At 44.0% G+C, this 24,634-nt stretch overlaps 2 protein-coding genes across 7 annotated transcripts; both read left to right on the forward strand.

Moving 5' to 3' along the window:
- The first annotated feature begins 447 nt into the window (after nucleotides 1–447).
- c13h20orf96 (chromosome 13 C20orf96 homolog) lies at nucleotides 448–10,339 on the forward strand. Of its 3 annotated transcripts, none has more exons than XM_064305613.1 (11): nucleotides 448–604; nucleotides 1,334–1,398; nucleotides 1,542–1,734; nucleotides 1,828–1,955; nucleotides 2,118–2,276; nucleotides 2,537–2,636; nucleotides 4,292–4,449; nucleotides 4,566–4,667; nucleotides 5,975–6,061; nucleotides 6,155–6,290; nucleotides 10,070–10,339. In XM_064305613.1, exons 2-10 carry the CDS (start codon nucleotides 1,342–1,344, stop codon nucleotides 6,275–6,277), a joined length of 1,107 nt encoding a protein of 368 aa, XP_064161683.1. In that variant the 5' UTR covers nucleotides 448–604; nucleotides 1,334–1,341; the 3' UTR covers nucleotides 6,278–6,290; nucleotides 10,070–10,339. The 3 variants fall into 3 exon arrangements, with proteins under 3 accessions (XP_064161683.1, XP_064161681.1, XP_064161682.1); XM_064305611.1 differs by having other exon boundaries at nucleotides 6,155–6,273; XM_064305612.1 differs by lacking the exon at nucleotides 448–604 and adding an exon at nucleotides 659–840 and having other exon boundaries at nucleotides 6,155–6,273.
- Nucleotides 10,340–11,391: 1,052 nt separating this feature from the next.
- On the forward strand, nucleotides 11,392–24,383 carry rem1 (RAS (RAD and GEM)-like GTP-binding 1). 4 transcript variants are annotated; one of them, XM_064304739.1, is made up of 5 exons: nucleotides 11,392–11,567; nucleotides 12,590–12,719; nucleotides 18,135–18,217; nucleotides 19,483–19,750; nucleotides 22,249–24,383. In XM_064304739.1, exons 2-5 carry the CDS (start codon nucleotides 12,590–12,592, stop codon nucleotides 22,524–22,526), a joined length of 759 nt encoding a protein of 252 aa, XP_064160809.1. In that variant the 5' UTR covers nucleotides 11,392–11,567; the 3' UTR covers nucleotides 22,527–24,383. The 4 variants fall into 4 exon arrangements, with proteins under 4 accessions (XP_064160809.1, XP_064160806.1, XP_064160808.1 ...); XM_064304736.1 differs by having other exon boundaries at nucleotides 11,406–11,567; nucleotides 12,590–12,920; XM_064304738.1 differs by having other exon boundaries at nucleotides 11,406–11,567; nucleotides 12,590–12,920; nucleotides 19,543–19,750.
- The last annotated feature ends 251 nt before the right edge of the window (nucleotides 24,384–24,634 follow it).

The following is a 24,634-nucleotide window of genomic DNA, read 5'->3' on the forward strand; positions in this document are numbered from 1 at the left end:
GTTCATTAAAGCACTAACAATAAGGGGTGCACAAAAAGGACCTATTCTATGTTTAACTCCTGTTGTTCATTTGTAGCAAATCATAATAATCAATTATTTGTTTAATTATTTCAAATGCTATTTTATCTGTCATGCACACCAGCTCTCCAGGATTGAGTTGTACTTCCACACCACTGCAGCAGAAACCACCCACTCCTGGCCTAAGACATGATGCCCTAACACTAAAGTTATATGCTGTTAAAGTGTTATTAACAGCGACTAAAATGTAGGACCAGTCTGGTAAGTTATAGTAGTATAGCCTGCCCTTAAAACCAGGCAAATCATACCGGTACATCTGCTTCACCACTACTGTAATGTTGAGAGTGTGATATGACTTCGGGCCAGTAGATGGCAGCAATTTACTTCAATGGGCCTGAAAATATGCGCGTCTGGTTGCTATGGCAAGGAAGAACTACATATCACAAGGTGATAACCAGTAGCTAACTAATTGGCTTGCTAACAGTTAACTAACTAGCACAAATTTTGCTAGGTTGTCAACGGGACATGGCTCCTTTGCAAGTAGTTAAATTACTAGACATAATGGATTAAGCAGGGAATAATGAAAGTGAGTAACGTTATTTATTTCATAGTCGATGGTAACTTTGTCTGGAGGGCTATCCAGATAACTTGCTAGCTGCCCAGTTGCTGTTGGTGCTGATTTAGCTAGAGCTATGGCAAAGAGCTATAAATTAATTTTGGTAGTTGGCAAGACAGCTAAGTATCGATGATTAGCAAGCTGTGATTGATTTTCATATAAACACAAATTTCAAAGCTGATCAAAACTGAAGTAGAGCGCTATAAGTAAGCTAACGAAATAGAAATCACTTCATTTTGAACCATTAGCTAACAATAAAGTTCTGACGTAACGTTAGCTAATGATAATATCATGTAATGTTAACTTCCCACCTTACGAGTTATTTAACCCAGATGAAACTGGCAATAAATTGGCTAACAGCACCGATGATTTAACACAAAGACTTAAAAAAGACTTCGTTTAAAAATATATCATGCTTATGTTTTATAAGTGACACTGCAATACAAAACTATGGATAACTTTGTAATATAGTTAAGTAAAGTTAATGGAATGCTCTGGAAAACCGTCTTATAGTTTAAATGAAAAGTTAGCTGCGTAGGTCATAAAATGTATACCTTTGTATTCAGGTTCTTTGGTTTACCAAAAAACACGAATAACAAAATTTATGTCGCATGAATAAATCATGTTTGCATTGACATTTCTACGAATGTAACGCCATAACAATTGTTTCTTTGCTCTGCAACACTTTCTGATGATGAGGAAACACAATGGACACATTGCCAGATCTACCAGATCTTAATCTAAAGCAGTATTTCAAGGAAGTGGTGAGTAACAATATGGGCTGGCTGTTAGCCATCAAAATCCCGCATGTTGTCGCTGTTCATAAATCTTGCTGAATGGAAATGAATGTTTACACTCCAATTTATCCCCAAAATCGAACCGTCAAATTTGTTTATTGAGCGTTTAGGATTACAGCAACTGGCAGCGGAGCAACAGAAGAAAGGATGCGTCTGGGCAGAAGACAAAAACCGTTCCTTGGGCTCATCCGCCCACTTTGCCCAAAGTTCCCAGCCCCTCTGTCAGTGGGAAAACGGCGAGGAGAGAAAACGGTAGCGCAGCGTCCTCCGCTGCATCCAAACAGGTGCAGCTGGACTGGCCGGGTGAGCGCCTCGCGTTAGCTTCGAAAAACAACGTTAAGGCCAACGTGCGAGTGAATTGTAGTTGTGTATTAGTGTATCTCATGTCGTTGCCAGGACTATCCCGCCCCGGCACTGTCCATGTAGGATCGACTGTGTCCTTGAAGACTATGTACGCGATGAAGAAGAACGCCGTTGCACTCGAGCCCCTCCCTCAGAAGAAAGACACTACCAAAATACTGAAGGTCAGCTGCCTGAACGCACGTGACCCAATGAGTAGACTCGTCGTTCATGATGCAGTTGTACCAGGACTGCTGTTACCGTTTTTCAATACCCGGTTTGTTCCATTGAATCTGTTTTCACGCTGTTCTCCGGCCAGTGATTTATTTGCACACAATGTCTCTCAGATGCTGATAAAGTTGAGGAGGGATGCCATAGAACAGCTGGGGGAGCACTGCGTGTCCTTGCAGGAGAGGAACCAGCGGTTGACCCGAGAGATCGAGGATGCGAACCAGAACTCTTTCTCCAGCGTGAGGGAATCCATCATGCTGCATGGGAAACTCGGGGTGAGCATTTGTGCCGATGGTTAGAACCTTAGCGCTCCTCCCTTTTCGCCATTTTGACAGACTGGCTGCTTTCCAAGAGCACAGACCTGTCCAGCAAATCAGTGGTCAGCGGACCGTTTTGCTGTAGAATGCTCATGCAGACATTGTGCTTACTCAGTGAATATGTCTGCGCCTTAAACACTGCGTTTGCGGTGAATTGAAACCTCCAACTGTTGTGAAACAGTAATATTTTAATTGTGCTTCTGTCGTTTGCCTTCAAGGATACATTTGCCGCTTTAAGTGGGTTTAGCCGGAGGCGAATCGGCCAGGCCCAAGCCGAGCTGAGGGACGTGCAGGACTCCGCGGAGAAACAGCTGTGCGGTGAGCTGAGCAGGCCCACTCAGCCTGGAGCCACAGGGAAGCGCTAATGCCGCAGAGACAGCTAGTCACCCAGATCACTGCTTCTCAATGTCATTCGCCCCCGGGTGTGATTTATTGAACGCACTCATTGACAGTCAAGGCTAGCACCAGGATAAACACAGTGGATTATGTGCACAGATGAGGGTAGGTAACTTAAAGCAGACCTCAGTTTGGATGCCGTATAAATCAGATTTGAGGGCAGCACGGTGGTAGCACTGTCACAACAAGAAGGTTTTGGGTTTGAATCCCAGCTGGAGTTTGCATGTTCTCCCCATGTATGCATGGGATTTTGGACATGGAAAAGCCTAAGGTTTTTCTTCCTCTGGTATCTCCAGCTGGGCAGCAGAAATGCACAGCGATGGCTCCCCACTCATCACATCAGAAGAGTGCTAGACACATGATTTTGCACTTTGGGACCAAGAGTGACTGTTCCTGGTCATTGATTTTAGGCACCATTTCTGAAAAACCATGTTTAGAACAAAGCAGCTCCCATGTCCAAATGGACCTTCGGAGCTTCAGAATGTATTTTAGGAATGAAAGCTGAATAAAGTCCTGATAAGCACTAGCTGAAACAGCTGCCATGTTTCTCGTACAGCTCAGTTAGCAGATATTGCAAGTTTGGGTCATCGGCTTTGAGACCTGGCAGCTGGGCGGAGTGTGTGGAATTTTCCATGTTCTCATTGTGACTGAAACTGAAACGGCCATGGGCCGTCTTCGCCCTCACTGCTGCGGTGATTTCCAGCAACGGTCTTAATTTGTTGCAGCGAGAGGTTAAGGGTGTAAAAAAAAAAAGGATGTACCTTCTGTTCATTAAAAAAATAAAAAATAAACGGGCGAATCCAGCCCAAGCATGTCTTATCCTAACAGTGCCTTGAGGGCTTCGTGAGCGGAACGCTGCAAGTGTCCGAAAATCAGACGAGCGCCCTTCCGTCTTGAACGCACGCCAGCGGAATTATGCAACGAGAAAACTTTCTGCTGTGTCATGCTGCCAGGCCAAAACTACCAGTGACATAAGGCCCGTGTGGATGGAGTCGCTCGTTCTCGCTACAAAATCGGAGATAGGGTTTATCTACCCTTCGAATTTTGATGAATGGTGAATCGGAAACCGTTTCCTTTTGGCATTTCAGGGTCATGCTGCGTCAAACCCTGAGAATGCGCATTCTTTCCCAGTGCAAAAAAAGCATCTCTCAGTGATATAATCTAAGGCATGGACAGGGTACAAGTTGTTGTTCTTGCGCATTCGAATGGGTGTCAGACCCCTCACATTCGACTGACCGGTGATGTTCTTTGTCAAAGATGACCTAAAAGAGTACTGTAATGTACTGTACTGCACTGTACTCCAGTAGCAAATGATAGCTCGCTGTTTATGATGCACTGTCTTTAGCCTGCATTTGGGGGGGCACAGCGTGTTGCCGTTTGGCAAGCCCCCTTCAGGTTGGGCTGATAGACGAGTAGAACGCCCGTGGGCACGGTCTGAGGGTCAGCCATATTGTCAAAGGCAGTTTAGTGGAGCGTGAAAGGAGGGCCTTTCGTCGGTGCGAGCCGAGGTGTGTAGCCCGCTCTGGCGCTAGGCTAGCCGTCCCTGAGGAGCGCTCTGTGTGTGTGTGCGTGGCCAGGTTTGCGGGAGCAGCTCGGAGGCGTGAGCGCGGACGTGCTGAAGGCCCGGGAGGAGCTGCACACGCTCAGAACCTACAGGGACATGCAGTACCCGGTGAAGGCGCTGAAGATCGCCAAGATGAAGGCCGAGATCCACAGCCTGAAAGAGAAGCTGCAGGTGAAAGGCGCCGTCCGCGGCTGGCCGTCCAGCCATCTTTAAGGCTCCTTTAACCTCGTTGACCTGGTTTCGTTAGCCGACGGCTGTTGAGAAAGTTGACGGTCTTTGTTCTTCAGGATGAGCACGAGGGCGTGGCGTCGATCTGCAAAAACCAGATGGAGACACTGGCGGAAAAATCCAGAGAGAAGGAGGAGGACATGTTGTCTGCGATCGCTAAAGTAAGCACAGCCTCGGGTGGAGAACGTACCATGCTGACCTCACAGCTTTTAACAGCTCAGTGAATCGGGTGCAAAATGGCCCCATAACAGGGTGCAAAAGAGTCCATGGCCACAACAGGAAAATGTAAGCAGGAATACTGATATTATGCCTTTTTTTCTGGGAGTCAGAACATTATTTAGAATTTTGTCAGTGTCCCAGAAATTCAGATGATTGTCTTACATTCTGTCTTAAATATTTCTCCTTTTCAAAGTCACATGGCTGTTGAACTTTTAGTGGGGGGGGAATGCATCTTTGGCGATATCTAATGTGAAACTTGAAACACAAGAAGAGAAAATAAATCGGCACTCACAAATTTGGAAAATGTTAGATAAGGCCCTAAAATAACTTAGATGACCGTTCTCACACATTCTTGTGCGATGTTTACTCTGTTCCGAACAGTCCCATGTGCCCCTCTGTTGCTGCATTCCTTCTGGTCAGAGGGGATGAAAATTGAGGCCTTTTTAAAACAAATGGACTCCTCTTATCTAGAAAATGCTTCACTTTTTTCATACTCACTTTTCCACCATTGATATAAATCAGTAAATACGATGCTCTATAATACATGTCAGAAATGTAGCAAGAGACCATAATCCTGCGTTTGGCTAAGAAAAATAGATGCAGTCTCAGCTCCAGACACTAGAGGGCATCATTTGTGGTTCTGCTTCTTTAGCGTTAGCCTAAAGTGTTATACAGAGCTCAAACACACAAACGGCAGTTCAGGATTCGTGGACATGGCCCAAATGCTCAGTAGTTAGATGACTACAGGTTCCATCACCTTGCTTTATCCAACAGAGCTCATCAGCCTGTGGAAGGATCAGTGTTTTGATTAAATAATAATTTTCAATTGCATATGTTGGCTCAAGCAGTTATAGCATTTGGGATAACCCCCAAACTCACCAAAAGGAATAGTTAAGAGAAGTGTGTGTGTGTGTGCATGGCACTGGGGGTAATGTAGATTTTGGTAATGTACACAATATTATGTGGACAGGACTTCCTTGTGCTATTGTTTATATATTGCCATTGTATGTACTTGCTATTTTCGAGCATTGGGATTTGTTCTTTAAGGGTAATTCTAAATGATGTCATGCTTCTCTGGAAGCTGGTTGTACAGGATAAGTTCTACAGGGTCTGGTACAGGGTCAGCCTCTGTTCCTCATGGCTTTGATTCGCCGCGTCCCACGGTCCAATCAGACACACCGACGCACGTTTTGACACCGTTCCCTCACACAGGCTGTGATTACGTTTCTTTGCGTTCTTTTCTTTTCAGCAACATTTGTCCTACGTGTCGCCCGTGGTCCAGCAGATGGCTTCCCGGAATTGCCTGATGAGGAAGGAAATCGAAACGTTCAAAAAGGTAACGTTCCCCGAAACGGCGGCGGGCCCCTCGCGTCGGCGGTGCGGCCTGCCGTGCTTAGCGGTGCTTTTCTCTCCCCCCCCACCCTCGCAGAGGATCAGAGAGCTGGAGGAGGCCAACGAGGAGCTGGCCGCCGAGGTCGGGGCTCTCCGGCGCTCCCGTGGGAGCCTCAGGAAGGAGACGTCCCGCCGCGGTTTCCTCGAAGCAGATAAGTAAGCGAGGGCAGCAGGTGAGGCGGTGACGAGCGCATCTGGACTGGCTCACGCTCGGCGCGTCAGAGCCTGTCCGCGCAAAAGGGAAGGACCCGCGTCTAAACCGTTAGCGTTTCTGTTTGAAAGGCACATCGCGTACCGCTTACATTTAGGACTCTTAAATTTTCTTCTTTTTCCGTTTTTAGTTACATTTGGGGTGCTTTTTTTTGTAAATGATACATACCAGACGAGTGTTTGTGTGTGCGGGTGTGTGTGCGGGTGTGTGCGGGTATGAGTAAGTGCGTGCGCGTGCATGCGTGCGTGTGTGTATGTATGTGGGTGTGTGGGCATGTGTGTGTGTGGGTGTGTGTGCCTGCGGGTGTGTGCGGGTGTGGGTGTGTGTATGCGGGTGTCTGTGTGCGTGTGTGTGTGTGTGTCAGGGGGATTTCCTCCTCTGTTTAGTTGTTCACCCTTGTGGAATGTGTGAGGGACACTGCACATCTTGCAGTCTTAACAGAAGCAGACACGTTTTCACTGCCGTAACTTTCCCACACTCCAAACCCGCGACGAAACCCTCTTATCGCTGCTTTGCCATCTGCACCCCAGAGAATGCCTTTCTTTCATCTGAACGGGACTGAAGCAGAATAACCTTCCCGGGTTTTAGCTGGGGAGTGCTGTTTTAGCTTACGCTCTGCCATACGCGGTGTGAACACGCGGTGGCACAGTAAGGACCCGCTCAGCTGAGGTGGCCTCCACACGGAACGACGGCAGCCTCTTTCCATTATGGGAAAGCAGAGGAGCGCTAATGCTGCCCTACCTTTACTAGCTACCGAGCCTAGTCTCAAGAGAAAAGCTGTCTCGGTTTTGTGTAATCAGACAGCAGCAAGTCTGGGGTGGGCCTGCATCTGTACCGAATGCATCCCACCCATATCTGTACCGAGTCCCACCTGAATCTGTCATCCTGCTTTCGTTTTTTAGCAATGCTAACGTTTGCTAACTTACTCGTTACTTTTCCCTCAAGTTTGATGTCAGTATGTTTTCAGCACTTTGATAAAGTTTATGCTTTCAGGCTGTCTCAGGCTTTAGTGGCTTAATACCGTCACTTTCAATGGTTTGGTTGTTATAAGTTTGCTCAGATTTCATCCGTTGATGATTTCATGTTATTTGTTTATATGAACTTTTCGTGGTTTGAAAAAGATCACATGTATATAAAGTGGCATCTATGATACCACCAGTTGTGCTTTTGGAAAGAGCTTCCTGGCCGTGCGCCTAGGTTCCTGATTAGAGTTCCTGGGCCTATAGCCCAAAGTGGAGGAGTAACTAGCACCTTAGTTTTCAGCTCCTCTTTCAGTGGAAAAACAGCCTCCGCATTTGAGTTCCTGTGTTCCTGCCAGTCGCCGACCGCGTCTTCTCGTTCCGCATCCCCTGTGTAACCCAACGGGCAGCCCCTGGCTCAGCTCTGGCCCGGAGCCAGGCCTGATGGGGGGGGAGAGGGGGGCGCGACGGCGGAGGCAGCGGCGGGTCCCGTGTCACACGCTCGAGCGAAGCCACACACAGCCGCCGGCTTCTATTATTTATGCCGGAGTAACCCGACCCCGCCCCCTTGGCAGAGGTCACCCCGCGCGGAAATAAAAATCAAAGCGCGACGAGAGGACGGAAGGCATCCGCCAGCGCCCCCGAGTCGCGGTGCCAGCGCCGTGAACCGTGCACCGGGCACGTCGGGCAGCGCTGGCTTTCGTGCACGCGCCGCGTCGTCCGTCGGGCGTGTATTCCGTCTGTTTTCATTCGGATGGTCTCGATTCTCTTCCGGGCTGTTTTTTTTAGGTCGGGATGTTGGATTTTGGAGGTAAATGGCAGGTCTGGCTGCTGGGGTCTCATGGTTGAGCGGGACGGGCTAGAACCCTGATGGGCCGCGCGGCACGGTTCGGGACGGAACCCGGACCCCGCTGATGCCCGCTGCGGCTGTGAGTACGCAGGGCAGTCACATGACCGCCGCCTGAGGAGCGTAGGCTGTAATCCGCGGGCCGCTCCTAGCGGTGCTGCTTGGTAGCGCCTCCCTGTGGTCAGTGGATGTCCAGCGATCCGCCTGCGCCAGCTGCACAGTCCTCCTGTGGCGGTAACTGTAAGCATGGATGTGGATGAAGAAGTACGGCTGGCGTATGGTTAGCACGATGCGTACCCCCAACTCGGATGGGACAGACTGCAGTCACGTGGGCTTCCACAGGAGGAAACTCGGACGAAGCCTCTCAAGGCGTATACGAGCCCCCCCCCATGCAGGCCGGGGTTCGATCCTCGCCCCGCCGTGACGTCTTCTGGGCCGCGATCCCTTCTCTCTCGCACCTTGTCTGCTTTCATCCCGTCCGAATAAAGCACAGGAAATTTAAGGATCGACCGTTTGGCTTGTTTTAAAAAAAAATATATATAGCATAATGGCTGAGGTTTTGAAGTGACAAAAAGTACACGCAGAGTCAGAAAGCCATCGGTAAGGAACCCTCCCTCGAGAGCAGGACAGAACTGTGGTGGGGGAAAAAGCGCTGAAGTGTCTCAGTGTAACATTATGGAGGTTTGGAAAAGTCTTAAAGAAAAATATGAAGCACAGGATTCCCCGCCATTACACAAGGCACATCTGCCATGAAAGGTTAATGAGAGGTTCACGTTTCCGCCGGATTATTCCGAAACAAAATGGCGTATCATAACTTGCGCTTTGCCATCCGTGTACTTGATGTTCGTGCTTGTCACAAAAATGGCAGCCCAAGTCTCATTAGTATGTCACTTAATCCAAGGGTATAGGCGCTATAAAAAAAAATATGTTAAGCAAATGACAATTTCAAATGAATACATTCTGACTTACAGCCAGCAGAGGACATTGAACTCAGGCATACCAACAGACGTTGAATGTCCATTTGGAGAGAGATCCCGTTCCTTAGTAAAAATGTGAAAACTGAAATTGTTTTTGGGGAAAAATGGCAGATGTCCCATTAACGAGCTGGGAGAGGACTGATTTAGGGTCATCGGCGTCTCGGCTCTTAAACTGTCAGAAGTCACACGTTTTAAGATAATTTTTTTTTTTTTTTTTTTGCGATGAATTTTTCCTCTTCGGTTGACATTACGCAGTCTCCCAGAGGAAGAAAAATGTCAAATAGTTTATTCTATCCCAGACCAACATTTCATAGCCCCTTTCTGCCCTCTTCTTTCCACCGTATTTTTATGATTTTTATAAAATGGATCCTCTTCTCTGGAGGGTTTCGTTTCCTCACGATATTTGTTTGTGGAACTCGTTGCAATCTGCTCGATTTTTGCGCGGAGCAAATTGAGGCCCGATTTTTTCTTTTTGTTGTTTTTTTTTAAAAATTGCATTTGTTAGTATCAGTTACGGGAGCAATATGTCTTCTCAGAAGTATTTTTGCCAGTTCACAAGAGAATGTTGTGTACATTCAGCTGTCAAGCTGGTCAGCGATATCCTTTTAGTTGTGCGATAACCTTCAGTAAGCAATCAAAAATAACAAAAAAGAGTTTTTGACATGGAATCAAATAAAATACATAACCGGTACCACTGCCCATTTATTATGGTTCATTGACAAATGATAATCATGACCACTAAAGTTAATTTATTTACAGTTAATAACATTCGTCATAATGTTTAACCACCAATGGGTATGACCAGTTGAAGCTCATCTAGAAATATGTCCAATGCACACACGCAAATCCATATGTTTGTTGTTCAGTCGTTTACCAGTCCGTAGTTTTCAGCAGTTTAGCTCTGGAGCATATATGATGCGGCAAAAAAAGGCCTAACTCTTTGATCTTTCTGTTTTAGATGTACTCCAGATATGGATGTGGTGCTCAACATTCCCCAAGAAGAGTGGCTCCCTATTTAGCTGTGCTGTTACAGAAGTCCATGTTTAAATCACTGTGTCCTGCACCTGCAATCTACGGTTTCTGTACACAAACTGAGAGAAGCAGTTTAAACACGTTACTGTGGTTTATACCGCAGTTAATAAGTCCGTCGTCATGCTACCAATCACCTCTTGACAACCGTTCAGAATATTTGTGAAAATATGCAATAAATGTCCTCTGCCCATTTTCCGACTTTGCGTATGTTTCAGTTATTTTGCATCCACTGTGAAATTTGCAACCGTTGCAGTGAAAATGTTAAATAATCGTTTTAAAGTTGAGGTTGTTTTTCAAGCTTGGGACTGGAATGATCAAATATTGGAATGGAAAACTATAAAGCACATCGCTCATCTACAATCTGTTGTTAACTGTGTGGTTGCCCATGAATAATCTGACAATTAGCATTGTTTGCAAGGCTACTGTTATTTATTCTGTTTCGTTGGTTGACTGCACGAATGTCAGTTTTTAAAGATAACTGCTGACTGTGCAGAGTATTTCTGATCTCTTAGTAAATCTTTCCGAGCCACGCTGTTGTGGCTTTAGGAAGCATTTGCAATTTGCTTAAGTGTGGGAAAGAAGTTTTGCTTTGTAAACAGTGGGGGACACGGTCACCCCTTCCTACGGGTGACTGCTTTGATTACTTGTGCTGTTTCTGTTGGAGGAGATTCAGCTCAGCTTCAGCGAGTCAGATTTCCTGGTAAAGACGTGAGACGTTGGACAGGGGTGCTTGACCTTTGCCCTTTCATGATAACAAGGATGTTGCAACACTGCCTTTTTAAAGGGAAAGCATATGTGCTCCGTTGAGCGAACGTAGGTCATGTTCATTTTGAATCCTAACATTAACACTTCTCTCCCCTCTGTATCCTGAGGTATAGAACACCCATCTTTATATAGCTATTCTGATATTTAGTCTAAAATGGGCTTAGTAGCTGTGCCATATGAATTTTAGATATAGTAATAGAATAAGAGGCGACATGCAATACCATGCTTGTTCAAGAATAGAGCTATTTTTTCCTTATTTGTTTTAATCTATAAAACACAATGTTAAGCTTGTATGGGCTTAAGTGAATGCGTTGTGCATATTCCACACAATGTAAATACTCCGCTAAACATTAAACTGGAAAAGTGAGTAGCCTCCAGACAAACAGCGGTGAGGTGATGGGTGAAATGCTTCTATCACACGAATAAGAAACAAACGGTCAGGCTTGTTTATTAAGAGGAAGTGACTTACGGTCAACGTCATAGAGTCGGGGTGGGTTCATAAATAAGAATAAAGTGAACTCGCAGAATGCTAACCCAACTTGAAGCACGGACGGAGAATGACGGATGGGAGAGGCAGAGCGCTCACAGTCACAAAAGACCCGCAGGTCTGACACCGCTCGGGGTGTGGGGATTGCGCAACGAAATTCTACATCGCACTGGTGAGTTTCGCTGAACTTTGTGAGAAACTGACCCGGAGGTATCTTTCCTATGACGCTAAATGGAAAATGTGGCACTGGGAAAAGTTGCAGTGCCTACCAGCAGTAATGCTGAATATTCTCGCATAAGTGTTCGCATAAGACGATTGTTCGTCAGAAAACTAGTCTGACAATGCGCAATTATCTAATAATTCTGTATACTTGTATCCATGCATTAATTGCGCAATGCGATATCACTGATAGCGAACAATGCATTGCCATTTATTTCCTGTTGGCAATTTATATATCAGTTGTATTTCATTAGCTTATGTGCTGTGGCTACATCCTCCGCGCGCGCGTGTGTGTGTGAGTGTGTGTGTGATCCTAGATACCCTATTCTCCCTGTCCTGATTCCACTCTTAAATTTTTAACAGCGTTGTGGAACTTTGCTGGCTGTTGCCATGACTCCTGGGGTATAACGTTACAACGTTCCACAACCAACCTCAACAAAAACAAAGTGGAAAATTGGAGACTTGTGCTGTTGCATCTAAATAACTAGCGCTTCGCTGAGCCCCTGGCTCGTCGGCACGCCAGAACTTTTTTGTTTGAGTGTTCTTTGCTGAGTTACATGGGGAACTGGAGGTTCATGGCACTGATTGTGAATAAACTATAAGTAACGTACAGCTATTGAGGTAATTGCTTTGTCATCCATGTACACTTTGAGCTATTTTGTCTTTGGATATGGCTACAGGTACCTAACATCTGGTTTGTCATTTAATCCAATGCATAGTTATAAGTTTAAAAGGTCTTGTAAAATGTCGAGATACATAAGCCTATTTCCCGTCGTCATATTTCTAAAGCATTGATTCTGAAAAAGAACGGATTCATTTATTTGTATTCTTTGCGTGTTTGTTTACTTCCAATGGGGGTGTAAAAAGTATGTTTTGCTTTAGCTACTTTTCGATATTTTTTCTTTCTTTAATAAACTTAAGTCAATACATTTTCCCTTCGATTTTAAAGCTGTAATTTTTGTTTCTACTTCGAAGATGACGCTAAACACGCAGAGAGACAGCAAGGAGACGCTACGGAGACGGGCGAGCTCTCCCATCAACCCGTCCCACCGGTCAGTCCCCAGAGACAGAGATGGACCAGCAGACCCGCGTCACCCGCCGCTCGGTCAGTCTGCGTCCTACCATCCCGGGGACAAGACTATTCTCTCACGCATCAACTGGTCCTCTGAGTCGGTAGATTCCGACAGCTCTGGGGCAGACTGTCTTTACCGAGTAGTCCTGTTAGGAGACCACGGAGTAGGAAAGTCCAGTCTTGCTAATATCTTTGCTGGGATACAGGAGAAGGATTCAAATGAGCACCTTGGAGGTATGATTAACTTATTATTATTATTATTATTATTATTATTATTCATATTCTGAAATCCTATGTGCATAGAACTTCATAAAGGGTCTTTGAATTAAATCATTCCTTACTAATTGCATCTTTGAGAAAATACATTAAGAAGCAAGGACCATGATTCTTTTTATACATTTCAGTTTGCAATTTTCTGTTTTTATTGTACAGTCATGCTGTTGAAATAGAATTTGCCCCAGATAGCTGTGGCTAACCTCTCAGACCTGCAGACAATTAAACAATTGATCTCACAGCCATCGGATTCTGATGACTGACGCCAGAGCATTGATGGCCAGCCAGTATTGATCTGCACATCGTACACAAAGACATTGCTGTGTTTTAGGCCTGCTTGTTTGTTGTTTGACACTTTCCAAGTGATACTGAAGTTCTGCAAAGGGGAAATGTGTCTTATTTAGCATTTTGTGCTTATTTTATTTTTGAGCAATCACAAAAGTTGAATCCTTTAGCAGAAGTGTATATTTGTTTGCAGCAGAAAGTTACATCTCCATAGCAGATGGGCCAGTTGTGTTTGGAGTGCGTTTATGGCAGAGGGAGGGAAAGTCCGTTCTGGTTCTTTTAAAACATGTCAGCATGCTGCAGTCCCCTGAGTCCCTGTTGTGTGAAATGGCGCAGAGTGATTGATTCCTGTTTGGCTGTGCATGCATGCTGTGCAGTGTGGCTGATTCCTGTGTTTGGCTGTGCATGCATGCTGTGCAGTGTGGCTGATTCCTGTGTTTGGCTGTGCATAATTGCTGTGCAGTGTGGCTGATTCTTGTGTTTGACTGTGCAGTGTGTCTGATGCTTGTGTTTGGCTGTGCAGTGTGTCTGATGCCTGTGTTTGGCTGTGCAGTGTGGCTGATTCTTGTGTTTTTCTGTGCAGTGTGGGTGATTCCTGTGATTGGCTGTGCAGTGTGGGTGATTCCTGTGATTGGCTGTGCACTGTGGGTGATTCCTGTGATTGGCTGTGCAATGTGAGTGATTACTGTATTTGGCTGTGCAGTGTGTCTGATGCCTGTGTTTTTTTTTGTGCAGTGTGGCTGATTCCTGTGTTTGGCTGTGCAGTGTGACTGATTTCTGTGTTTGGCTCTGCGTACAGGTTTCCTGACTCCATATGAGTAACTCCCACATGGGTAGGGGTTATGTTTGTCACAATGTGTCCCTGGTGCTGTTATGACATGTTACACCGTGCAATGTGTGATAATGAGATATTGATTCAGGTGTTTCAGATTAAGCAGAGTAACTGCATAGCTGGAGAATACATGGAAAGTGTGTGGTTAGCCGCACTGTTGAAATCATCTAAAAATGATCTTTTGATCTCAGTACATCAGGGCTTTCTTCATGAAACCATGCTGCGGAGTTTGTTGTCAGGGAGGTGGCATTCTCTGTTTGAGGTTGAGACTTTTGTGAGCCCAAGGTGCTATAAACTCTGCACTTCTTGAACTGCCATTGCTGGGTTCTTCTTTTTCTCCTTCACAATCTTTCTCACTGTGTGTGGAAGCAACAATGTGCTTGTGGCCTCTCCTTGCATGTTTGCAAATGTTTGAAACTTTTTGATTATTCCCTCAACAGTGCTTAGTGCTACATTAAACCATTCGTGTTTCTTTTTTTATTTTTTATACCTATTATCTGATTTGTCTTGTCAACAGCCATCTGTCTCTTTTGATTTGGCAGTTTTTTGCTGTCTCCATGGTGATGGATGACAATTTTACATGCGTATTACATCATGTTTATACCCTAGTAAAACAGGAAGTGATAGGAGGCCATTATACAGTTTAAGACTGAGGTTAACTCAAATAAGTAGGTTTTTATTGCAGGTTTAACTTTCATTTTATTTAAAAGAGTCCCATGGAAGCTAATAAACTTGACACCTATGCTTTTGAGAAAAAAAATATTATTCAATAGTACAAGTGTCCTTAAAAAAATAATTTATTTTATAATAAAAGTATATAGTCTTCCCATATGTTTGGTCATAAAATAAAGGTCATTTATTTTATACAGCCAACAATTCTCAACCTGGCTGTATATGATAGACCTAGCTGATTATAGAGTAAAGCTGAATTATGATTGCATCCTGTGTTTTAATGGCTAATATAAAAAGGTTCTGTACATTGTCAGGCACAAATCTTCTTTAAAAAAAGACAATCGCCAGCCTAAATAATTTCTAAATGACGAAATAATTGGCTAATCACTTATACTGTGTATTAGCACATTGATGGCTAATGCAAACAGGTGTACATTGTCATTAATTGCCTAGCTTGGTATAAGTTAACAGTTCACTGGTAATTCTAGCTATCACAAACCATATTTTGCAACTCTTTATTTTTATAATGGTCCAGAATTTGAAAAAACAAATACATATTAAACATACCACATGTTTACTCTACCTGTCTCATCTGAGATACCACTTGCATAATAAATCTTTGAATTTAAATAAACTTGCTGGAGAAACGTAGAATATAGATATAACGTTCTACAAGATATAACATCTTTACTTGGCTGATCATAATGAAACACTGTGAGAGAATTTGATCAGCAGCAAACACATTCAATCTGAAACGTTGTTGCTTTTTATGTTTTGAGTCCTGCAGAAGTAGTGGGCAGCATATTGGTTGCTCTTGGGTTAGCCAGCACTAGCCATCATCCAATTGCTGGCCTGCCATTGCGTGGCTCGACCAATGGGGGAGCTTTGCTGACCTGGCATTGTGTTCCTCAGTCCCAGGAGAGTAGTGTTGCATCCTGTCACACTGACAGCTCTGTCAGGCCCTGAGGAAGGAGCTCTCCATCCTCTGATATTTTATTATACACCCTTGCCTCCTTACACAGACCGCCAGACAGCCCGCCCCCCTCCTATCCGTCATATTGGCCCCTCAGAGAAGCTGATTTGGGGGAGTGAAGACATCCGCGATTTTCCACCGATACACGCGGTGTCTCCAGCCTACTTCTTTTCACACCGCAGCCCACAGCCGAGCTTGCATAGAGTTGAGTCAGAGGAAGACATTTCATTTGCAGCTTTTCCATTCAGTCAACAGGCAACCAATTGACCAGCGGGGGGGCCGGGGGGGTGTCACCCAGTAGATCTAACGGCCATGGTCAACACTGGTCCTAATTCAGTCTGGGTGCCTCATCCATGCACCGAAGCATGGTGCTTTATCCAGATGAGCCACCCAGCAGCCCCTACAGGTTGACACTTAATCACAGGTTTGACTTAATCACTGCTTCTCTTGATCGCAGGTTAAAGACTTAATTGCAGGTTTAAATAAACATGTCAACTTGATCACAGATTTAGATTTAATTGTAGGTATAGGTGCACTCACAGGTTTACTGTATCACAGGTGTACTGTTTCACTCAATTGCAGGTATGTTTAATTACAAGTTTAGAATTAATACCAGTTTTTTATTTAATTGCGGTGTTAAACTTAAGTTTATATTTAGGATTAATGGCAGGTTTACTTGATCGCATATTTAGGTTTAATCACAGGTTTAGACTCAAGCAAACTTGTGCCTCTGGAAGTCTGCAAACGTCACCTGCACACATCCTTTGTTTAAAAAGTTATGCTGATTTATTTAATGTAATTAAAAGCAATATTCATCAGTTAAGAATTTAATTCCTTGGCCTTAATAAAGAAATCTGAACATTTTCCTGTCAGAGGCATAGTTCATGGGACCTTTCTGTGCATTTATCTGGTTTGCGGGTTTTTGTAAGTTACTGTACTGCTGTAAAAATAAAATAAAATGAAAAAATAATTATAGTCATTGTCAAACTAAAATCTAATGTCAGTTAATGAAATAGCATTTATGTTTAAAGATACAGTCTGATTAAAAGATTTAAAGATTTTTTTTCCACAAACAGCTTTAAAGAGAGCTAGAAACCATTTGTACATATAAATATTAAATATGAAAGATGTCCTTGGCAACAGGCTTGCCGATGAAGGCCTTCCTTGATTATGCAAATAAACAGCGAATATCTATTTGGGTATGGGTTTGCCATTTGTTGACACAAAGAAGACTTTAAATGGATACTTTGCACCTTTGAACACACCCGAATGGCTCAGCTCTGTGCTGTTGTGCTGAAGGTTCTTCTTTGGCAGGCAAAGTCACTTTTAAATGGTAACAGAAAAAAAAACAGAAGGTCACAGACTAAACCAGACATGCTTCATGTATCTACCTAAAACACCATGTACGTCTGGCTAGATACAATTTTGTGTTTCTAGGCTCTGAAGGCTTTGATTTTCTGGAATCCCTGGCAGTATAATGTGTGTCGTTTGGGACAGTGGACGGACACAGGGAACCAGACTGGAGAGGTGTACAGCATGCAGCCTCATACCCTACATACAGTATGTTTGGCTGTAAACACAGTGAAAAATGACATTATATCACACTGCTGGTTCCCTGCGAGAAAAAGTAAACTGTTTAGTTGAACTCCTTCCCTCTGTTCTGCCGCAGAGAGTAAACAGAAACACGCAGCTGTCACCATGGCCTCTTCACTGACCACGTGCTGTACGTGTGACGAACAGCCATAGCAACTAATGCAGGCTATGGAAAGATAATAAATGTTATCCAGTACATTAAATCACTACGATGGGCAATCTTAAGGACCTACTTCTGGATCCACTGTGGAATTTCTTAATATTGCACATTTATTTATTTATTTATTTATTTACCTTTAAAATCCCATGTCTTATACAAGGATACCCAGCATTCCTTATTGCCTCTTTTGATGATGTAAAAGAAAGGGAATGTGATGTGCATGTGGTAGCAAACACAGATGTTTATGTCTTAACCTGAGAAGACAAATGACACGCTAAAGAAAGAATGAACTGGTCACTGTTTCCTGCTGCTGGTCACTACTCCCTGTTGCTGGTCATTGTTTCCTGTTGCTGCTCATTGTTTCCTGTTTCTGGTCACTGTTTCTATCTACTGGTCACTATTTCCTGCTTCTGGTCACTATTTCCTGTTGCTTGTCTCTACTTCCTGTTGCTGCTCACCATTTACTGTTGCTGCTCATTGTTCCCTGTTGCTGGTTACTGTTTCCTGCTACTGGTCACTATTTCCTGTTGCTGGTCACTGTTTCCTGCTGCTGGTCACTATTCCTGTTGCTGGTCAGTGTTTGCCATTTCCTATTACTGGTCACTGTCCCCTGTTGTTTTTTCTTTTGACCAAACGGGCCACTCTTGTTTTCCAATTTAGAGGACACCCACGAGAGGACACTAACAGTAGACGGCGAGGAGACCACCCTTATCGTAATGGACACATGGGAAACAGAAAAGCAGGTAAAACCATGAAATCTCATCACCCTTGTCTCTCACTCATGTGACTATTTTTTGATTAGTGGTTAAAAATATATGAATACATAAATTCCTCTGTGTGTTTTTTGGAAGGTCTTCAATTATTTGCAGGTTTCTTGGGAATGCAACTCGTAGTTTTTTCCAACTGTAGAGGTGTCATAATGATTCTGTTTTGTTGCTTTTCTTATCCTAGAAGGAAAACAAAATGTGAAAGCATTTAATTACTCAAACAGGCATAGCACAGGCAGGATTTGGGCTTTTAATGGAAATTTTAGCATTGAGTAGAAACCCTCTGGAAAATGGCCTGCACTTTTTCATGGTGTTTATGGAGCTGCAGAAAGCAATTTGCATTTTAAGACCAAGTGCATGCAGTGCCTTCTCTTTTCAATGGATCCTCTAACACTTCAGTCTGGTGCATTATACCTGAATGCCGAAGAGAACTGAACGTTGGGTTACAGCACCAGAACATATACAGTGTCAACTTGGTGTGAAAGGAGAAGCAGCCAGTTGTGTTTAACTCCAGTAACGTGACCACTGGCAAAGCAGCCATTTGCAATGTACCAGTGTAATGAGAAGCAGCTTTTAGCAGTGTGTCACGGTAACAAGCAGCAGCCTTTAGCAGTGCGTCATGGTAACAAGGAGCAGCCTTTAGCAGTGCACCAGAGTGATGAGCAGCAGCCTTTCAGAGTGTGCCATGGTAACATGCTATAGAGCAGCTAACGTATCCAAAGGCCAAGCTGCCCTTCCCTCAGTGTTGTGGAGAAATCTGTAGCGGCACCAGCCTGCAGCAAAAATCCATGGCCACGGCCTGGGCACTGGGTGTTCTGTGCTCAGCACATCTGATGTTTGTCACTCTGTTTTTGGGCCGAGCGACAGAGTCGCCCCCACACTGTGCCACTGCAGGGTACACTGGTGTCCTGGGGGTGTAATTACACCAGGAATCAATCTTTGCGTGCACGGGGGGGGGGGGATCGAGTGATATCAGTCACGTGTGGGTTTGTCCCATGCTGCTTTACAAGGATATCGATGATGGTGATGTCTTTGTGACTGTGAGGTCACCGGGGGGTAATTGGAAAAATGATGCGAAAATGAAGTTGCACTGGCTGACTGTTGGTTGACCGAAACTAATCTATTACATAGGAATTCAGCATTTATTTCTCTGTGCAATTTGAAAGTTTAAAAATGGTAAGACATTAAAATGTCACACTACGCCAGGGGGAAAAAAGCAGATGCAGTGTGTTTGTGTGTAGAGCTTTCAGCGCACAGTGCCATGTCATATGGAAGAGCTCCTGTTCATCTCCCCGGGTCAGGAGGAAGACGAGAAGTGGGTGCAGGACTACTGCATGCAGGTGGGGAACGCCTACGTCATCGTCTACTCCATCACTGACCGCTCCAGCTTCGAGAGCGCGTCCGAACTGCGCATACAGCTGCGCAGGATCCGCCAGGCCGAGAACATTCCCATCATCCTCGTGGGCAACAAGAGCGACCTCGTGCGCTGCCGGGAGGTGGCTGTGGAAGGTGAGGCAGGGCCAGAACTCACGGTGCCACGCGGAGGCTCGGTTCAATCTAACCACAGTGTGCCCTTTTCTTATGTAGATTAATCGGGCTTCAAGCCAGTGCAAACTCAAACTCGGTCCTGGGGGATCCCTGCGTAAGCTGGTTTTTGTTCCAGCCACAATTGCAACCCCAGACTTTTAACAAGCTGTTAATTTTTCTTAATTATACTTGTCGTGTTTAGAGGGACTGTTTACCCTCTTAAGCCACATTATTTCAGAAATAGCTCTGTATGCCATGAAGAATGAAAGTTCCATTTTCACATTGTGCTTATTGTGCTATATTGAAAACAGTTACCCAAAGAGAGGCAGAAAAGTTTTAGCTGATCAAATTAAAGATTGAGGTCAGTCACTGGGCTCCTACTTGGTGAAAGTATGGACACATTGCCACTAAAGCTATTCGGTAGTTATCGAAGAATTAAGACAAAGTAAACAATAATGAGCCAAATCTGCATTGTGTTAAGTTTAAGAAATAAATTAAGAAAGAACCTAAACACATGTACTCAACAACCTAACTAGGAGCCCATTGTCACCTCAGTCTTTAATGTGATCAGTTAAAAACTTTTGTTGTATGTAATTGTTAGCAATATAGCACGATAAGCGCAATGTGAACATGAGACTTTTATTCTTCATGGCATGCCAGGTCTTTCTGACATAAATGTGGCTTCAGAGGGTATATAACCCCTCTAAACATGAAAAGCACCTAATTAAGAAAAAGGAACAGCTTGTTAAAATTCTGGGATCGCAATTGTGGTTGCGATCCCGGGGTCCCCCAGGACCGAGTTTGGGAACCACTGCTTTAAGCGATGCTGAGCAAGTCTTTTTTTATGTTGTTCAGCATTGTTTGTTTTTGTATTTATTTATTTTTTTGTTGTTGTTTTTGAATGATCTCCTAACACAGTGGACTTTATTTTAAAGGGATAGTTCACATTATGGAGGTTCTCAATGTCATTTCAGTTTTAATATACAGTATTCGATTTTCCCAGACAGTTTTGTGAGCGATGAAGGATATTGCAGTTTCTGACCACCAGCCAGCTCTGCAGTAACTGGTATAGGGGCCATCATGGATTCACAATTTTTAAAAAAATATTAAAAAAACATTTATTGTGACTCGAAAGCAGATTGTGCAGCTACGTTATGTTCCCAGAGGCCATACATGTGGGAATATTACTCTCATGGTGTTTTGTTCACAAGTGTAAAAATGTAAATCAGTTTTAAAAATTGTGCCGGAACTTCTTCCCTCCTCAGTGGAAGAGGCTGTTCGGGCTCTTTTCTCCCAGGGCCAGGGAGGCGGGGTTTAGGGGCTAACCTTGCCAAGCTAGGTACAAAGTGAAACTGAAGCTACACGTCAGTTTCAGCTACGTTTATGGCGGCAGTGTAGCATAATGGGTAAGGAGCTGGTCCTGAAGGGTCACAGGTTCGATTCCCAGGTAGAGACTGCTGTTGTACCCTTGAGCAAGATACTTAACCTGCATTGCTTCAGCATATATCCAGCTGTATAAATGGATGCAATGTAAATGCTATGTAAAAAGCTGTGTGAGTCGCTCTGGATAAGAGCATCTGCTAAATGCCTGTAATGTAATGTCATTTACGGATGAGGAGTTGCACCAGGCTGAGAGGTCAAAGCGGGAAGGAAACTTGGCATGCTGACATCCCTTTTGAGGGCAGCTAGCTACATTTTCAATACATCTGTGTTGCCTGAAGGTAGTTTGAGAAAGTGACACAATGTCATTTTTCTGTCCTGTCGATCTGTTTTTGTTTTGAGGTCCTCTCCCTCAGGCAGTAATTTGTTTGTCTGTACAGTATTGTTGACGTAAGTCATGCATCACAGGATATAGTTCCAACCAAAGATAAGATATAGAATACTATTTAGAAATATAATCAGGTTATATACATATGTACGACCTCTGTAGGAATAACCTCACTGCACAAGTTGCTCTGGAGTTACTTGAAGTGTATTATTTTGCTTTAAACCTCAAACCCATGATTTTCCCTACAACAGCCTGCAGGTCATCAAAATAGCCTCCATAGCACACAAAAACTGTCTGGGCCAACTGGAAACATACACTAAACCTGGAATAATATATATATAAAATATTGTCCAGAAAGTGAACTATTCATTTGAAGATTAAACCTTTCAACATCCAACATTTACATTCAGCCTTGAGGATGCAGATGTTCTCTGCAGGGCTAGGCACCTAGGTGGGGTTTACCCCAGAGTGAGTTGAAGGCAAAGGTGTGGCCATGCACTGGCCATTCTACACACTTTCCACATCTTTTTAGTTGTGTAGCCGCCCTTCCAGAATTTCTTCTGTTTGTTGATTCAACGCATACCGTCCATTTCACGATTGAAAGACGAGGATGGAGTACGTTGTGGCTGCTGGATCGATCGATGGCGGGTGTTAGCCGGAAAGCGTGAGCTCTCTCTCTCTCTCTCTCTCCTGTTCTCCCCTCCGCCGACAGAGGGCCGGGCGTGCGCCGTGGTGTTCGACTGCAAGTTCATCGAGACGTCGGCCTCCCTCCACCACAACGTGGACGAGCTGTTCGAGGGCATCGTGCGGCAGATCCGCCTCCGCCGCGACAGCAAGGAGACCAACGAGCGCCGGCGGTCCGTCTACAAGCGCCAGGAGAGCGTCGCCAAGAAGGCCCGCCGCTTCCTCGACCGCCTCGTCGCCAAGAACAACAAGAAGATGGCCCTGAAGGTGCGCTCCAAGTCCTGCCACGACCTCTCCGTGCTCTGATGGCCAGCGTGAACTTTGACCTTGCCCGGCAAGCGACAGCACAGGTTTATATTCTCTACCGAAAAGAACAATTGCAAAAAGGAGACTACCGGTATTTTTGATGGTCTGCTTGGCCTGTGTTGTACACACACACACACATACACTCACGCACAGACAAACATTCACACACACACATACACGAGAAAGAGAAAATATTTATTTTAACATTACCAAACTAGATTTTTCGCTGGTCAATCAAGATGACTGTATTGGGTTAAATACATGCTAGAAACTCAGACTCAGTTTTTACAAGAGGGACCAAGATGTATTACATCACAACTTCAACAGAATTAAACTTATTGTTGCTAAACCGGCGCCTTATCAGCAGTTTGACTTATCTGTTTGAGAGTAGGTGTGACACATCTCAACTCTTTTTACGTTTTCTTACCTTTCCTGTTTGTTTGAAGGTATGAGAATGGTCAAATCCCAGATTTTTAACTGACTTTGTATGAATGCGTTTTTGAACTTTTGACACTGGAGAACATCTTTTTTTACATGGTGAACATCTTTTTTGATACATGGTATCAAATTATAGTGACCAATGAGAGTGGGTCTCTGTAGTTATTATTCTGTCATTTACTACCTGTAGCTGCAGCCTTCTGATCTGACGACCTGTAATTTCAGTATTTGAAAAATACATTTTATCCGTGAGACGCAGAACAGCAGTTTGATCATAGCAATAGGAAAAGGTCTGTTGCCCAAAGTCAATTATTAACTTAATGCTTTCTCCCCAAAACAAGCCAAAGGAAAATCCTGAACTTTGCTTTACAGTGGATAGATTTATTTTCCAAGTCAGTTGTTTTAGTTAATTGGAACCTGTACCCTGTGTTCAATGGGTTCTACTTATATTTTCCCTACAAAAGACCTTTCTTCACACAGATACCATTAGCGACATAGCATCAGCAGTAGCAACTGACAGCTTGAGTGCAAGGCTTAGCTCTGTGGGTATTTTTGCGATGGAGCTGAGAGTTCGGACTGGAGGCTTCCACAATGGCTGATATGGTCCTGCCCATGGATAATGGAAGGAGGAGCAGACCAGAGAGGAGCTTCACCAATCACAGGGTATATTGGTAACTACAAGCAGAACAACGCTATTACATTACATTACAGGCATTTGGCAGACGCCCTTATCCAGAGCAACGTACAACAAAGTGTACTTCCTATATATCATAAGGGACACCAGAAGTATAACCAGAAAGTATTCACCAATCATCATGAGCATTGTTGCATTTCCTATCACCAACGTACTCTTTGATTGGTTGAGTTCCTCTCTGGTTTTCATGCAAAGGGTGACAACACTATTACGTGTCCCTGGTCAAGAAAGGAAACAACTTCTCTGTCTCAGAAAATGCAACTAATCAGTAGCTCCAAAACCTGTGATAAAATCCCTGGAATGGACAGTGGGTCCAATGTCGTTTTACTTCAGCACATAGACAGTCTGTTCTCTGCCAGCTGTGGCTGTTTTGTTTGCATTGACCTTTCAGGACCTAGTTTGCAGTGTCATGTACATTTTTCAGGATTGTCACGTTAGACAAAAAAAAAATATTCTGTTTCTTTGAAAAGTCGAAGAAAAGACAGAGAAGAAGTGTACCCTTTAGGACTGTAACTGAAATATTTGACTCTTGGGTTTCAGTGTGAGCAATAACGTTTTTTGTAAAACTATTGTGTTGCTCTGTACTTTGGTATTGTAAATAAAATAAAAAGACGTGTATATGACCAAATATATGTATGTGTGGGGTATATATGTATGTATATATGTATATCCACACACGTGTCTACGACTTTTTTTATTAAATAAAAGATGTTCAATTTACTGTATACACCAGACGGAGTGTTTTTGTCTACACTATTGCATTGCTGAATACACTGCATTTTGAGGCACAAAGGGCTTTGGCCAGGAGAGCCATTACATCACTGGCCTGTATCCAGCACCCAAAAAATCCACAGGATGCTTGGACAGACACGTCATCATATGCTTAGACTTGGAAACCACCAGCTCCTTCATCTAAGGGATGATATATTGCTATACTGTAAGTACTTACCAAATTTTTCTTATGTCTCTATATTTT

Source organism: Anguilla rostrata, chromosome 13, assembly GCF_018555375.3.
Source record: "Anguilla rostrata isolate EN2019 chromosome 13, ASM1855537v3, whole genome shotgun sequence".
Lineage (NCBI taxonomy): Eukaryota > Metazoa > Chordata > Actinopteri > Anguilliformes > Anguillidae > Anguilla > Anguilla rostrata.

Bases quoted from the DNA above. Each gene is read 5' to 3' on its own strand.
- c13h20orf96 (XM_064305611.1), top strand. From the start codon at position 1,342: ATGGACACATTGCCAGATCTACCAGATCTTAATCTAAAGCAGTATTTC. The intron at 4,450-4,565 runs GTGAAAGGCGCC...TTTGTTCTTCAG, and splicing joins GCCTGAAAGAGAAGCTGCAG to GATGAGCACGAGGGCGTGGC. The intron at 6,062-6,154 runs GTAACGTTCCCC...CCACCCTCGCAG, and splicing joins AAATCGAAACGTTCAAAAAG to AGGATCAGAGAGCTGGAGGA.
- rem1 (XM_064304736.1), top strand. From the start codon at position 12,590: ATGACGCTAAACACGCAGAGAGACAGCAAGGAGACGCTACGGAGACGG. The intron at 12,921-18,134 runs GTATGATTAACT...TTTCCAATTTAG, and splicing joins TTCAAATGAGCACCTTGGAG to AGGACACCCACGAGAGGACA. The intron at 18,218-19,482 runs GTAAAACCATGA...GTTTGTGTGTAG, and splicing joins CATGGGAAACAGAAAAGCAG to AGCTTTCAGCGCACAGTGCC.